This window comes from Grammomys surdaster, unplaced genomic scaffold, assembly GCF_004785775.1.
Source record: "Grammomys surdaster isolate TR1022 unplaced genomic scaffold, NIH_TR_1.0 64, whole genome shotgun sequence".
Lineage (NCBI taxonomy): Eukaryota > Metazoa > Chordata > Mammalia > Rodentia > Muridae > Grammomys > Grammomys surdaster.
The window spans coordinates 5151484-5168840 of NW_021604566.1; the positions used below are offsets into that span (position 1 = coordinate 5151484).

The 17357-nt window shown below is 40.1% G+C and overlaps 1 protein-coding gene across 1 annotated transcript; it reads left to right on the plus strand.

Annotated features, from left to right (window-relative positions):
* Positions 1 to 844: 844 nt before the first annotated feature.
* Positions 845 to 10392, plus strand: LOC114623691 (cholesterol 7-alpha-monooxygenase). Its single transcript, XM_028770366.1, has 6 exons — positions 845 to 974; positions 2458 to 2698; positions 3383 to 3969; positions 5033 to 5163; positions 7121 to 7296; positions 8047 to 10392. Exons 1-6 carry the CDS (start codon positions 895 to 897, stop codon positions 8341 to 8343), a joined length of 1512 nt encoding a protein of 503 aa, XP_028626199.1. The 5' UTR covers positions 845 to 894; the 3' UTR covers positions 8344 to 10392.
* The last annotated feature ends 6965 nt before the right edge of the window (positions 10393 to 17357 follow it).

A 17357-nucleotide genomic window follows, 5' to 3' on the forward strand; every position in this document is an offset into this window, starting at 1 on the left:
CTAGGAGGGAATGGGGCCATGTGCTTACCTAGGAGGGAATGGGGCCATGGCTTCAACTTCTAGTACAGAATGAAAGATTATGCTGAATAAAGTTGGGAAGGATGTACACCACTTTATGAGTGGTATAAGCAATAAATTATGAATTCATACTTACTTTTCAGACAAGAAGTGTTGTAGTCTTTATTTGAAATAAAATACATCTTAATTACAAATAACAGTTGGTAAGGAGTAAATTCTGAAGCTGTGGCTGCCTGGAAAATGAGTCCTTGGAGGTTTTCTATTTTGATGATGGTAGATAGATAACCAGTCATAGACCACATGGAATACCCCTGGTTTTGTAAACACACTGAGCAATCATGCAAGAAAACTGTTCTACACATTGATATCCTTTTGGACTGGTTGTTGTATACTTCTGGAAATTTATTTTAAAATTTTTCCCCAAATGTTAAGAACATGAGCAGCCAGTATTGTGATGGAAAGCTTCTGCCTGTTTTGCTTTACATCACACTCCACATGTTTGATAGATGAGCTCATTTGTAGTATGTTTACTTCTTTTTGTACACACAGAAACACAATGCTAGCGGCGGTCCCCAGCCTTGAATGTTATGTCAGCACACGAGGGACTGACCTTGGGCTTATCAAGTATTGCAGCTCTCTGCTTGTTCTGGAGCCTCTTCTGAGACTATGGACTTAGTTCAAGGCCGGGTAATGCTATTTTTTTCTTTTTTCTAACAGGAGGACAAATAGTTAGTGTTTGCTTTGGTCACCCAAGTTCAAGTTATTGAATCATGGTCCTATGCATATATAAAGTCTAGTTAGAGCTTACCGTTTTGGGACGGCCTTGCTTTGCTAAGCACAGATTCTCCCCTTGGGACATTTGCCTGCTTTTGCAAAATGATGACAATTTCTTTGATCTGGGGGATTGCTGTGGTAGTGAGCTGTTGTGTATGGTTTATCACTGGAATAAGGAGAAGGTATGGAAAGATTTTTTTAAAAATTTGTCTTTTAGATTATTTCTAGAATTCATCACCTTCACTATTACATTGTGTAAAAAATGCTAATACATTAGTATTTTTACTTAAATTTAAAAGACATACTTCTCTGACAAAATCTAACAAGATATAGATAGTTTCCCTTGGAATATTCACATACACCACTGGTAATGCAAATCTTGTTTAATATAACTAAAATATTACAATTTTTGATGCAAGTTTGTGTATGTGTGTGTAGAACACACCTAAACTGGGAAGAGTAATATTTGAAAGGTAGATGCTCTACCTAAGCATGCATTCATTTGGGTTTTCTGCAGGCTCAGTCTAAGCCTGGGTGCAAGCACAGAGCCTAAGTTTTTCTGCCTCTAACTTTTTTTTTCTAGTGTTAATCAGCTGTGTGACTGGGAAGCTTTGGTGCTTGCACATGACACCAATTTGATACAGGACATTTGGGGGCAGGCTATTTAGATATTTTCTGTTATGTTAGCACCAAAATAGGAGAATGCCCCTGGCATTATCTTCAGAGAGGTAAACCACTGTGTGTTGTGTTACTTTAAAATTTTTTCTTTGCACCTTGAGTTATTATAATTCATACCTGATAGTTTCCAGTTTTAATTAAACAGCTTATCTTAATGCTAAGAAAGGCAATATCAATTATACTCAATTATTCTTACAAGAGATGAAATAGTTTATGTTGGGAAATAAATAAGCTTATAATTTAAATGAAACATTTAAGAGAGAGTAAAAGATTATTGGATTACAGTTCCTGATCTGCCAATGTTTACCTGATCCAGTTTCACTTTATAATGACCTAATTTTTCAAATGAGATTCCTGTTCTCTTCAAATATCATTGCAGAATACTAATGTTCTTTCTTCCAGACTTGAGAATCAAATGGAGGGTTTTATACATGCTAGCAAGAACTCCGCCATTGAGCCACACACCCAGACTTCAGGATGCCAGGATTTTAAATTTTAGATTGTTAAAACTGTAGTCCTGTAGCCCTTTTTGTTAGTTTAAGGATATTTTATATCCTTAAAGGAAAAGGAGCAAATGAAACATTTTAGGCATTTGGGGAAATGATTCTTAGAACAAGTATAATCATTAGGTGATAGTTTCATTTCTACAAGAATCTTGTTGGCTATGTTAACACTTTAAGCTCTGTCATTGGGAAAAGCAATCAGGTATAGGTATAGAAAACAATTTAATGAGTTCTTGATAAATGTATGTATATATGGTGGTAGGTAGACTGATTGCTAGGTTGCTAGATGAATTGGTGAGTGGGTAGATTTAGTAATCACCTTCACCAATATCTTAGTAGACTAAAAAAGCCACTGTTTTAGTAAAAGAGAGGTGTCCTCATCATCAAAAGAAGTATCTACAAACTGTAGCTATGAAGCTTGAAATAAATAGCAGAAAACACTAAACATGTAATTTTCCCAACCTCCCAAATCTATGTCTTACAGGAAAGTAGGCGAGCCTCCTTTGGAGAACGGCTTGATTCCGTACCTGGGCTGTGCTCTGAAATTTGGGTCCAATCCTCTTGAGTTCTTAAGAGCAAATCAAAGGAAGCATGGTCACGTTTTTACCTGCAGACTAATGGGGAAATATGTTCACTTCATCACAAACTCCCTGTCATACCATAAAGTCTTATGCCATGGAAAATATTTTGACTGGAAAAAATTTCATTACACTACTTCTGCAAAGGTAATTAGTTAAACAGACTCTGTCTGTTTCCTGGTCTGTTAATGTATGAGCATATTTAGTTGTTCCAGTTGTATTAGGTTGCAGAGTAGAGGTAACATAAAATCAAAAAGTCTCTTAGTAGTAAATATTAAAAATTCAAGATAGATGTAAATTTGTCATGAATGATTACTGAGACAGAGGACACTGTACGAATCAGGAAGGTACAGATTCATAACATCAGTGGTGCCCACACAACACTCCAAATTATGTTTAAATATACAGCCTACTTTTATGGAACGACTCCAAGCAGAGTGTTGGCAAACTTAATCTTCAATCTATGTACATCAAGATCTGTTCTAGAAAAAGCAACATTTAATGATTTTTTTGAGAAAATATTATAGTTTCTATTGCTAAGTAGATTGAAGTCTGGTTAAAATGACTCTTTAAAGAATATAAAGGCAGATTAGTACAACACCACAAGGTGATAGGCAGTCCAGAGAAGTTCTGCTCTAAAGCTGAGATTTAAACATGACTCCAAGGGAAGAGTATGTCTTGGTTCTACCGTTGGAATGTACTGCGAAATCATATTAGGGAAGGCCAGACAGAGAAGTACGAATGTATTTAATCTATCTTCCAGCCACTCCATAACACTAGCTAGCTTGGGTTTAGCCCCTCCCCATTTCATGGATTTTTATTTTCTGCCAGGCATTTGGACACAGAAGCATTGACCCAAATGATGGAAATACCACGGAAAACATAAACAACACTTTTACCAAAACCCTCCAGGGAGATGCTCTGTGTTCACTCTCTGAAGCCATGATGCAAAACCTCCAGTCTGTCATGAGATCTCCTAGCCTTCCTAAGTCAAAGAGCACTGCCTGGGTCACTGAAGGGATGTATGCCTTCTGCTACCGAGTGATGTTTGAAGCTGGCTATCTAACACTGTTTGGTAGAGATCTTTCAAAGACAGACACACAAAGAGCGTTTATTCTCAACAACCTTGACAACTTCAAACAATTTGACCAAGTCTTTCCGGCGCTGGTGGCAGGCCTCCCTATTCACTTGTTCAAGACTGCACATAAAGCCCGGGAAAAGCTGGCTGAGAGCTTGAAGCATGAGAACCTGTGTGTGAGAGATAGGGTCTCTGAACTGATCCGTTTACGAATGTTTCTCAACGACACGCTCTCCACCTTTGATGACATGGAGAAGGCCAAGACTCACCTCGCTATTCTCTGGGCATCTCAAGCAAACACCATTCCTGCAACCTTCTGGAGCTTATTTCAAATGATCAGGTAACTAGTAATTTAAATGTTTATTCTTCATAATGACAGAAATTACATTTTTAAACTCAAAAACCCAAAGACTTGTAGAGCTTTCTATGCCATCAATCATGAAAGTGATACCCAATGCCTATGTTTAGCATGCGCATAACAGAAGCAGAATTTTATAAGAGCACAGTCCCATCGAAGGGATGCCCCAGAATCCACAGAACTCAGATAGGCTCGCGCTGTGTTAATGCAGGTCCCCTGGCCCAGTCTTGCTCTTCACCCCATAGTGTTCCTCCTAGTGTCAAGTTAAATCCATGACTGCAATCTTCGTCACCATATAAACATTTTAAATGATGACTGACTTGCAGATGTGGTAAGGGCAGTGGCCACACCTTACTAATTTGAGCATTTCCATTTTCCTGCTGTCTTACAGGAATTCACAGCATAGTAGCACCATCGATTTCAGATCATATATGAACTGCAGCCGTATTTTAAGTCACACAACTACTTGTTAGTCAGACATTTCTGCGGCTCAGTTCACTGCAATTAGGTAAAGTAGGTTTCAAACTCAGCCTCCAACGAATTTCCAGGCATTGAAATGGAATATCCTTTAACTCACCATTCAGAAATAAAAATTTAAATGGAAACACAGTTCTGAGGCCATGGTATGAATTCTAAGAGTAAATTTTAGTTTCTACTTGGGAATTAACCAATCCCTTGTAATTGTTTGTTAGGTGACATATTCCTTCTGATTTATTATGTTCATCACATAATAGAATCATACTAGAATCTTTAGTTTATAGAGATCTGACCAAAGCTTTACTTTTACATAAAGCCCCTTTAATGCCCTTTCATGAACTCAAGGACATGAATCCAGTTCAATGCCCTTTGCATACTCCCTGGCAGACTCCCCTTGGCATATATATTCTTGCACATTTCCATGTCCTTCTCCCTTTGCACATTCCCTGATAACATGACCTCTCCTTGCATAATCCTCATACCATAACCACCTCACTGAAAGAAATGGATAATTCTTATTTACTTACCCTAAATAAGGACATTTCCCCCCATATGTCTCTTTCCATAGGAGTCCCGAAGCAATGAAAGCAGCTTCTGAAGAAGTGAATAGAGCATTACAGAGTGCTGGCCAGGAGCTCAGCTCTGGAGGGAATGCCATTTGCTTGGATCAAGTGCAACTGAATGACCTGCCGGTACTAGGTATGGCTGCTATGCTACCCCTCATTCACCATGTCACTAATAACAATGCTCGACATATACTATGTGCTATACATTATGACAAGTATTTTTGCACCCCCAAAACAATCTGATAGCTAGGGACTTTTTCATTTGTATCTACCAAGCAAGGGACTGAGACCCAGAGAGTGAGATGATGCCTAGGATCAGAAGAGGAAACAGTGGTAGCACTTCTGATACTCAGCCACTCTGTGTCCGTTGCCTCCTAGTTAGTCCATCAAAACCATTAAACTAGAGACAAAGGAAGCATGGAATTGATGTGAGCAAGGTACCATCAAGGAAGAGTGATTGGGTTGGATAGTGGGACTGAGTGAGGCTTTTCTCCCTTTGTCTCTATATTTGCTAGAATACCCAAGTGTCACGTGTTTATAATAAAACAATCTTTGTAAGTTTTCTTCTGTAAGGGACAGAAGCTGACATGTGGTACCAGGGCAGTGTAGTTTATTAAATATGGCAGAAGTCTGGCTCAGGGCCTCTGGCTTCTGCTACACTGTCAATACTGGCCTTGAACCAGACTAATGACTCACTGCAAAGAAGCTCTTTGGGTAAAAGAGTGTGCCGGACCATGACACACCACAGCTTCCATGGAAAGATAATAATAATTATGATAATAGTAGTAATTATTATTTTGTTTTCTTTTGGAGGGAAGTTACAAGGGTGGAAGGCAGATATGGAGTGATGGGGAAATGAGTGGGAGTGGGTGTACGATGTAAAATTCATAAAGAATCAAAAAAAAGTTAAAAAAATAGGGACAGAAATCTAGGTCCAGTGTTGCTTGATGTGGGAGACTTGGATGCCCCCTTCTCGTTTGTAAATAATGACGTGCTAACGAGTTATGATTGCATACACACTCATGCCATGGACCCTGGGAACAAGGCAGCTGAAGGTTAGAGGCTGGAAGGCCAGACTGGACCTCTCTTAGTCTCCAGCTATTCTGAGATTTATCTTGCTCCTGCATGCCTCTACCCAGAAGCAGGACCGCATTGCATGTCCTCAGATAACGTAAGACTAAAAGAGACACTTCCTAAACACTGAATGGCACGTTCATGAAATGACTGGACAGACATTTCTCTATCAGTATGTTTAGTCTCAACAGTGATCAACAATAATTCACACAAAATTGATTACTAGTTTATCCAATATTATTCAGTGTTCTACAGAACTAATATTAATGTTCTGTAAAATGAGGGATAGCTATTCTAGTTCTCATTGATGGTGAAGACTATTATATCAGACCAAATATTAACTTAGATCAACGATTCTTAACATTCCAAATGCTGTGGCACTTCATGTTGTGGTGACCCCCAACCATAAAATTATTTTCATTTCTACTTCAGAACTATCATTTTGCTACTTTTATGAATTGTAACCGTAAAAGCCTGTGAAAAGACTTGTTTGACCCCAAGGAGGTCAAGACCCACAGGTTGAGAACCACTCATTTAGATGATCAGATTGAAAATATATTTCAGTTGAGTCACCAAGAACAGTACAGTGGCAACAGACACACCTTTGGGAAGCTTTCACTTGTTAGCTTTTTATTTGCTCATTTTGTATATAGGTTGTCAGAAGTATTTCAGATTGTTGTTATATAGCCTTTAATTGCATAAATTCCGGGCTAGTAAGATGGCCCAGCAGTTCAAAGCACTCACTGCTTTTGCAGTGGACCCAGGTTTAACTTCCAGCACCCACATGGAGGCTCACAGCCATCCATAAATCCAGTTCTGGAGTATCTGACAACTTCTTCTGACCTGTGCAGACATTAGGCATGTGCATGGTGCACATGCATACATACAGGCAAAACACCCCTAAACATAAAAATGAATAAACTGAGACTATTTTAATGTGTTAATTATTCCGTATGCCATTTCCTTTCCCTCTTTTCTTCCCTCCTATCTGACTTCTTCTATTTTAAAATATTTAGATAGCATCATCAAAGAGGCTCTGAGGCTTTCCAGTGCATCCTTGAATATCCGGACAGCTAAGGAGGATTTCACTCTACACCTTGAGGATGGGTCCTATAACATTCGAAAAGATGACATCATAGCTCTTTATCCACAGTTAATGCACTTGGATCCTGAAATCTATCCAGATCCTTTGGTAAGTTTCTGCTCATCAAAGTTCAGTATTGTACTGATATCCATGCAGGGCTAAATAAGGAGTGGATTTGTATTACAGCTTTGATTCGTTTGTTGGAACCATAGTTATTTTCCCTGTCTTTTTGTTGTTGTTGTTTTCATTTGTTTGTTTTTGTTTTGAGAGAGGGTTTCTCTGTATAGTCCTGGCTGTCCTGGAACTCTGTAGATCAGGCTGGCCTCAAGCTCAGAAATCCGCCTGCCTCTGCCTCCCAAGTGCTGGGTTTAAAGGCGTATGCCACCACTGCCCGGCTATTTTCCCTGTCATTACAGCAAATATTCATGTTTGGACACGTTGGATAGAGGCAAGAGTTTTAGTCCTTATATTTTTCATGTCATAGATTCTACTAGATTGTTTTTAGTCATAGCAAAGCTACCTTTATTTTTTCCTTTAAAAAAGTACCTTCTCCCAGATCCACACTATTGGAAGATAATGTATCTGACTCGGTCCTTCTAGTTTCTGTTTAGAACCCTTCTTGCTTCTTTGCCTAACTGAGGAATGAGTCCCCAGGCAGCATCAGGAGGCACCTAGAGCTCCTAGTTCTACCAGCTCTCTCTGAGCTCTCTCCAGTGTTCCTCTGGTTCAGAGTTGGTTGTGTGCTAACTGGCTGAGGATGGAGTTATTAGTAGAAGCTTATACTTGGGTCTCCCAAGTCAAGACTGAGACAAATTTCTTTCAAAATATCTCATTGGCTTGTTGTATTTTTTATTACAGACTTTTAAATATGATCGGTACCTTGATGAAAGTGGGAAAGCAAAGACCACCTTCTATAGAAATGGAAACAAGCTGAAATATTTCTACATGCCCTTTGGATCAGGAGCTACAATGTGTCCTGGAAGACTATTTGCTGTCCAAGAAATCAAGCAATTTTTGATTCTGATGCTCTCCTACTTTGAACTGGAGCTTGTGGAGAGCCATGTCAAGTGTCCCCCTCTAGACCAGTCCCGGGCAGGCTTGGGAATTTTGCCACCACTAAATGATATTGAGTTTAAATATAAACTGAAACACTGATATGTGCTTGGAAGAAGAGGACATTGGATGATGTTACTTGGCTACTGAGAGTCATCACTAAACAGGCCTTTGGGACAAATGCTCACTGATGCTGCATTAGTGAGAAAAACTCTGTTTCTCAATGCTCATGTTCCTGGGGCATATAGCTGGTCATATGGCTGGGGCCTGAGTTTCAACACTTTCAGAAGCAATGTCTTTTGTTTCTATTTTCAAAATGGAGATATTTCAATTGGCAGGATTTTTTCCTAAGGAAATTGTTTTTATATTTTTATGAAAACTACCGATTAATTATGAAAAGGCTTCAAATTCACGTTTTAGTGAAATTATTAATTTTTCACTAGTGAGGTTCTTCAGGTGTGAGTATATATTATAAAAAAATGCTTTAACAAATCATATTATGCTTTGCATAAAGGTATAGGAAATTATTGTTCAGCTTTTTCTTTGCCTGGTGGTGAGAGCTTTGAAAATGATCCTACTGTTCTGGAAACACTAGGGAAGTTCAGACATGCTCTCATTATATTTTAATTTATTGTTGCTGGAAATTTTCATTTTAGTTTTCAATTTCCTTATCTTTTCCTCTTTTTGACATGCATGCTAACGAGTATTGTATTTTTCAGAAATTAAAAAGGTACCTCCCAGAACCCCACCCAGAGACTTTTAAGCCTTTAATCCCAGCACTCATGAGGAAGAGCCAGGCAGATTTCTATGAGTCCAAGGTTATTCTGGTTTACGTCAGCTCCAGACAAGCCAGGACTACAGAATGAGACCTTGTCTAAAAAAAATAAAACAACAGTCAATTTTTATGTCATAATTGATTATGAATCAACATAAAAGATAAATTTAAAATCAGGACTCAGAAAATGACCAATTTAAAAAATATAGCTATGAAGTATGTGGTATTCATTAAGTATAAGTTGACATTAGATGTTCTTTAAAAAATGTTTGATATTTTATCTCTAAATGCCTTGTAGATAAAGAACAATAATGAAAAGCTGAATAATAGTATTTAAATACTGAGTACAATAGTGCTTTGGTAATGTACTTTAAGGAGAGTTATTAGCTGTGTCATTTTTACTAAAAATATATTTATATGTAAATTATATTTATCTTTTTTCTTATACTATAAATATGAAAAATATTGTAACATTTAGTAATTTTTAAATCATACACATTTCATAAATTAACATATGAATGTTCGTGTTTTAAACTTTAAACAGAACATTTAAATTATTCATCCGCTGATAAGCTTCAATAATTTTTATCTTATTTATTTAAAATATTCATATCTTCAAGAAATCCAAAAATTTCCAAAGTAATCACTCACTCAAATGTCTCCTTAAGATTACAGAAAATTCAATAACATCTTTTTGTCTATGGGGACTGAAGCAGGGTCAAGTGGATGCTGGGCAGGTGCTCCAACAGGGAGCTGTATCCACAAGACTCCTTAAACGTTTAAAATCTTACCACTAAATATTGGCATGGAGTTATTACCTAAGTAGGATATGCTTGGTTTTTTTTTTCCTTTGTCAGATCCCCATAGCAACCCAGGCTGGATGGAATGCTCCACATAACTTAAGCAAGCTTTGAACCCTTTGCGCTTCTTGTTTTTCTTTGTTTTAGGAAGTAATTTTCCATATCAAGAAAATGTAATTGTTCAGATGCGGTATGAGAGTAACACAATTCGGTTATATACTAATCTGTACTAAACTAAATTTGTTTTTAAAACAAGTTTTATGAATCTCTGTATTGAATGTATCCATATACCTTTCCATGGCCTTTTAAAAGCTTATTTTTCATACACAGAACGATGGGTTTCATGGTGGTGCTTTCTTTTCATGTCTTTATTCTTGTGCAGTGATGTTTGGCAAATGATAGCCCATGGACCAAGGATACTCTTCCTGTTTCTGTGCAGACCAAGTGTTAAGAATAAATTTTACATTTTAAATGCTTAGGAGGAAGAAAGAAAACATGACTATTTTGTGTCATATGTGAAGTATATGAAATACAGACTGCCAAACCCATGAGTAAAATTTTTATTGGGACACCAGATGCCTCATTCTTTTTATTATGTCTATATTCCAGTATTTTTGATGTGTGTATGTGTGTGTGTGCTGTGCATTTTTGTGGAGGTGTGTGTGAGTATGTGTACACATATGTGTGCACGTGTGTGGAGGTTGTGTTGAATGTTTTCCTCCACTGCGCTCCCTTGAGGGTCTCTTCCTTGAGCCAGAGTAGCCAGTGTATAGGCTAGCGCAGCCAACTTGCCCCAGCATCTTTGAATTGTGTGAGGTCACCACACCCTCCTGGCACTTACATTGGTGCAGGATGTGCTTCAATCCCCCCACAGACAGGACAAGCGCTTTGTCTGCTGAGCCTAGTGTCCACAGCTTCTTGCTGTGTAATTGTAAAGGCAAGGCACTGTGACAGAGACCAGGAAGACACAGAGCTTAACATTTCAAAAATCAGTTTTTTCACAGGAAAAAGAAAAAAAATAAAAAGACAAAAAGTCCCAAGTATTTGCCAGTTCTAACTGCATAAGAGACCCCTGCATGTTTTTCTTAATTGATCATTTTATTAACTTAAAATGTACCAGTATCTGGAAAAATTTAAAGCATATGAGGGGAATTCATTTAAAAATCTGCAGATATAGTTTTATCCTAGATATCGAATTAGGAATTAAAGACTACACTATTCATTTTAGAAAATATGTTATTTGAAAAAGGCATCTACATTAAAATCAATGATGTACATTGTATATGTATGTGCTAAAATATCATGTTAAATTATATTTTACACCAACTAAATATGACAAATAACAACATTACAGTAGCCTAATTTAAGGTAAAGTGGGCATGAAACAAACCACTGCGAAGCTTTCTCAGAATTGCCATGGTCCAGTGGAGAGTGCACATGTGTATGTGACACATGTGTTGCCTCAGAGTTCCTGCACTCAGGCTTGTATTACCACCACGTCTGCATTTCACAGGAGCCAGAAATCATTCACCCTCATCCCAATGCTATGACAGTTGGTAGATCTCTGAGACCTCAAACGCAAGTTGCTGTGCTCCAAAGCCAGCATCTACAGGACACCCAGAGGGCAGACTGTCTTAATTCATATCAATAAAAAGATAAGCCTAATAAGTACAATTTATGAGGCCATTCCTGTTCCTATGTCCCCACTGTCTGGGAACATCACTTGGTCAGAGAGTATGGGCATTTCAGTCTGGGCTCAGCTGGTCAAGGAGGCCAGGGAGGAGATTGAAGGCTCTGAGAAACAAAGCAGGCTGCAATGTATCAACTATGTCTTATCCTCACCTCACCTCAGACAGCAAGGTGTCTCTTCACCCACTGACATAACAACATGAGATGCTTCATATGAACTCTTGTGTTGTTCCTATGGTGGCTGTTACATGTCTTTGAGGCAGTAAAACTAAGCCTTTAGATTTGGTCTCAGTCATGACAGCATTAGCTTGGAGCTTCTATCTGACTCTTTCTCCACCCATACTAACTGTTAGCAATTCAGTCCCAACTATACCACGATAAGGAAGCAGGACCAGCACTGTTAACCTTCTACATTGTCTAAAGCCATGTAGTCCAGATTTCACTTTAGTTACAAGCTGACATTCAGTAAACAGAAATGTGATTTTGTTCAAAAAGGATTCACAGTACAAAAATAGGGCATGCAGGACTCTAGAAATCCCCTATTCGTCCACTCCCCGTGTTTGCCCTGAGCTAACAGTACATTTTTTATTCTGTACCCCACTCACCAGTTCACAGGATTTACAGACTTCCAGAATTCTGCTTATCTATAAAGATATCATTGAAAAATAAAATAATTAAAAATATGTCTAGAAATTTCCCATTATTATAATAATTACATAAAGCCTTTCCTTTTTGGAGTAGGACATTGGGTTCAGGGTGCCACTATCACACATCAAACAAATGACTTGAAGAATCATGAGTACTTGTGTGGACCTGATAGATAAAATTAACTTTGAAAAAATCTTTTTTTTTTTTTAACACAATGAGCCTTCACTTTGGTCTAGATGCCCGATTGTGTGTGTCTTCCTGTTCTTTCTTCTTTTGGTCACGCTCGCTTTTGTTCAGTTTGAAAAGTGTTGTTGGTGAAGTTTTCAGCGATGATTTTTGTGATTTCAAGTTTCCAATTTGTCATTTTGAATCTGGCTTCTTGGACTCTTTGGAGAGAGCAAGGGGCAGTGGGGAAGGGGCTGCCGAAGGAATTGGTGTTTCCCCCACCAGCTTCAGTCTGACATCTATACACAGCCTCTGCTCTGCTGGCAAGAAAAGTAGTGAAGTCAGTAAAACTCTAATATAACAAAATTTGTGGGTTTTTTCCTTTAAAAAAAAGGTAGAAAAATGTGCACTAGAAGTTTTCAAGTATATTTTAATTAGTTAATTAGCTAATTAATTATTATGCTGGGGTCAAACCGAGAGCCTTATACTTGTCAGAAAGGTACCCTATTACACAGCTTTGTGTCTAGCCCTTGTATTTACCCTCTTTTTTAGAAAGTGTCAGTGGGAAGATGGTTAGGGGAACTGTCAGGGACACAGTGACAGCATCCTGAGCATGTGTCACTCAGGGTAACATGGTGTATGACAAGGGACATTTGTGTATTTCCAATGATAAAGGGCAAATGTTTCTACCAGTACTGAGGTCATGGAAAAGTGTCCCACATGCAGAATCAGCTATCTCTCCAGTTTTAAGTGCCTTTAGTTCCTCACCTTTTTGCAGACATTGTCAAGAATTCCAGTTTGCCAAAGACTATAACTATACTCCATTTCACAGCCCACCAATGCTCCTATTCATACCAGACACCTGTTGGCAGCTTAAGCAGTGAAGACCAGGGCGGAATGAACAAATGATTTGTGTGGAGGCGTTTTGTACTGGCTTTCGTCACAGTCCAAGCTTCATCAAGTACAGCACTGTTTGGTGGCATTACTAGGAAGCCTTCGCTTCTTTCTATTGATCTCCTATCCTAGTAAAATATTGGGAAAGAGTTACACACAGAACTGAGCATGCAGTTGGCAAGTGCCCATAATCCCTGACAAGGTGGATTTATTATTATCTAAAAGCTGGTGGTCACACAGAGGGATCTGTGCTTGGAGGAGATGGATGAGGGCTTTTGGAGAGCGAGAGGAAGGCTGGAAAAGCCCTGTTACTAGGTGAGATGTAGAGTCAAGGCCTGTGGAAGTTTCACAGAGACCTTTCTCCAAACAGGCAGCCTGTTTGCTCATAAATGCTCACCTTCCTGGGGTGCCTGGCCTATTTTCTATTTATAATGAACCTTTTGCTTAGGGACATGTTGATATAACCTATTCACTGTACAGTTTTCTAGGGCTGGGAGGTGGCTTTGCAGTATTATTCACCATGTAGACCCCCTTTTATCATAAGTAGGCCAAGTCTGTTCCTTACATGAAAGGTTATTGCTGAAAGAATGACATCAGAACCTTCTTCAGCTCAAGTCTTGACACAATCCCACGTGTTCTGAGTAGATTCTTGGGAGCACAGTGTTTGAGGCCAAGAGCACATTCTATTAAATAAACTTTGTTGGAAATGGGGCCTACCTTCCCACAACAACAAGCAGAAGTCAAATTCGCTCATCACATGGAGAGTGGAGAGTTCGGTACAGCAGACACATGTGCTAAGGGGGAGATAAGAGCCAAACCGGAAGCCAGCGAGCTTTAAATCACCCTCAACACTCTGCCCTACATAGCCTCGATTTCAGTGAGACAACTGAATGAAGGTAAATGAATCAGTAAACTTGAAGTAAAATGAAAAGTAATTTTGGATTTCTTGATTTTCTCGATACAAAAATAAATGACATAGTTCCATCTGTGCAACCTGGAGACTTTGATTCTAAACTCTTGCCTCTACCCCCAGGAGCACTGTATCCCTTTCAACCATGAGTCCAAACAAATCTTTTGTCCTTTACATTATATCTTCCCTTCTGGGGTTAGTATTTCTTCATATGGAGCAAATCCTCAAAGCTCTCTGGCTTGTGGTCTGGCCCTGTGATCTCTCCTGAACGCTCAAATCATTCCACCACCTGCTATGTCCTGCAGTTGCTGAATGAATGATACCACTTGACCCTGGTCTTTCAGTCTCCATAACTATGAGTTAAATAAACAATTTTGCTTTACAAATTTTCTAATTTTAGGTGTTTTGTAAGAACAGAAATGACCATATATAAAAGCCCAGTCAATACAGCCATATTCTTCTGATCATCCACTGTACTCATTCTGTAATCTCCAAATCTTTGCAACAATCTCATGAGCGGTTGATCTCTATTTATTTATTTATTTATTTATTTATTGGCATACAATAGAGTTTATTCAGGGCACGGGGAGGGGAGCCAGGAGGGTAGTAGAGGCAGAGAGAGAAAGAGAGAGAGAGAGAGAGAGAGAGAGAGAGAAAGAGAAAGAGAGAGAGCAGAGAGGTAGAGGGAGTAGAGGCTGGCCGTGACCACATAGAGAGAGGGGGAAGGGAAGGGGGGGGGCAGGGGACAAAGGGGAGCTGGGAATAAGAGAGTAACAGAGTAAGAGAGAGAGGAGGGGGCAAGCAGCCCCTTTTATAGTGGGCAGGCCTACCTGGCTGTTGCCAGGTAACTGTGGGGAGGAGCATACCTGGGTGTTGCCAGGTAACTGTGGAGGTGGGGTTTCGATAGAATACTAACATTCCCCCATTTTGGTTTAATTAAAAGAGAAAAATTAGAAAAAGGTGACAGTGAAGCAGGAATAGGGTCATCGTGATATTTGGCTACTTCCTGCTGGCATTGGGGATGAAATGTCTTTAGGGGGAACGTAGAAGAATGGGTATGGAGGATGTCCGGTTGGCTGTTTCCTGCCGTCCAGGGTCTATGGAGCAAGCCATCTGGGAACATCTGGTCAGAAGGAACAGGTCCAGTAGAAGCAGCTGTGTGTGTGACAGGAGATGGAGCATCTGGAACTTGCTTCTCTTGAGCTGTTTTGGATGTGCCTGGATGTGACAAGATCTGGATGGCATCTATTTGGTCCATGAGAGGTAGATCTGAGTAGGTTTCCTGTAGCTTGTAAGTTTACAAAAGAGATAACAGCATGAGTTAACAACATGAGCAGTCTTTAAGAGGAGCCTTTGTTGAATCATATAGTTGAATGTTTTATTAGAGTTAGGCAAGTTTATAGGAACTCAGATAATATTAGGACAGTAGCATAGCAAGAAGAGAAAATATGAAGCATTTAATTGGTGGCAACTGAGTTTAGGTAATGAGGTAACAGATAGTATCTGTGGAAGCATAGCTGTCAATGTAGTCAGAAGTCTGAGAAAGAGTAAACAATAATCTACCAGTTATACATTATTTTAAAAAATGACAGAGTCCACTAGCCATTAGTCTCTTGGGCGAAGTCAGTTTGGCTTCCAAGCACAGAAGACACAGGGTTTTTTCTCTGTGGAATGGATACCCGTGACATGAGAAATTACTTACCTTGGTTTAGCCAAGTCATTTGACTCAGAGCATCCAGTTTAGCCCACTGTGTTTGTTTGTGACTATATCATCACAAACAATCCAGGCTGTATCTTCTAGGTGTCTGGTGTCCAAGTCTTCTGAAACCATCTTGGGTCAACTGTTAGAGGCTTTGGGAATTCTTTCGGCCATAAACTTAAATATACTATTAGCAGACTTCTGACAAGATTGAGAGCCATAAGGATTGGTTGTAACTGAATAAAATTTAATAGCAGTAGCAAAAATCTATTAAGACAGGATAGGAGTCTTAAGTAACTTTGGCAGGTTGTGTAGGCAGAGAAAAGCACATTTTGGATTAGCAAAGAAACATTTGGCTAGGACCAGAATAAGAAAGCTGGATTGTATGGCTGGTGGGTTGGGGCTGTGAGCCACAGGTGCAGTGGGTTAGGTCTGTTGTGGCAGTGACAGGCGGGACTTCCTACTAGCGGCTGGAAGTCACTGCCCAGGGTGGCTAGACTTTCATAGGTCCCAGGCAGAGAGGGAGAGAGAGCCTCCCTCAAGTGCAAGGTCAGCCAAGCCCTTTGGGCCGGTGGTTGCGCACATGGGGAAGCAAGTCTCAGAGAGGGTCCCTGGCAGGATGCAAGGAGAAAACCCTGAGCAGAGCTAAGAACGACAGAGAGGAAGGGAGCAAGCCCATTCCTTTTCAGACCCACTGCTAGAGGCAGACTGAGGCAATGAAAAGCCAACCCCTTAGCCCAGGGAAGGCTGGCCAGGCCCTATCTGGGCGTCCAGGGTCCCTCCTGCCAATTGGAAGCTCCTTACCAATTAATACGCTGGTGTGTGTTTACAGGCTTGTGCAGTCTGGTATCAGGAAAGGTGGAACCATGAGGTCTGTGTCCCTGTCTGGCTACCAAGCCCATGTGGCAGAGCACCACGTGGGGACTGCAGCAGCACAGCTCACGTGGTGGAAGTTTTGCAGCAGCGGTGGAAATTTACGTGGTCTGTGATGGCAAGTACCTGCAGATGGAGTCCACGTGGTATAGCAGTGGGAGCAGTGGCAGTGGGGTTGCGCCAGGCCACATGGCGTTGGTCTTGTGTGGTCATAGCAGCCGGCTCTGGCTGCTGGCGGCTGCATGGGTCTCACAGTTCCTGAGGTCTTCATTTTCGGGTTTCGTCACCAGTGTTGTGTTTATAAAAAGATAAAGAGATAAAGAGTATGTTCTGTGGGTGTGTGGAGAGGTATGGAGGATAGGGATGTCTCAGCGGGCCCATGCCTAGGCATTTCTTCCCCCTGAGGGACTAGCCACACGAAGGTATAGTATAGAATAGAGTTTATTCAGGGCATGGGGAGGGGAGCCAGGAGGGTAGTAGAGGCAGAGAGGGAGAGAGAGAGAGAGAGAGAGAGAGAGAGAGAGAGAGAGAGAGAGAGAGAGAGAGAGAGAGAGAAGTAGAGGGAGTAGAGGCTGGCCATGACCACATGGAGAGAGGGGGAAGGGAAGGGGAGAGGGGCGAGGGGACAGAGGGAAGCTAGAGGCAAGAGAGTAGTAGAGTAAG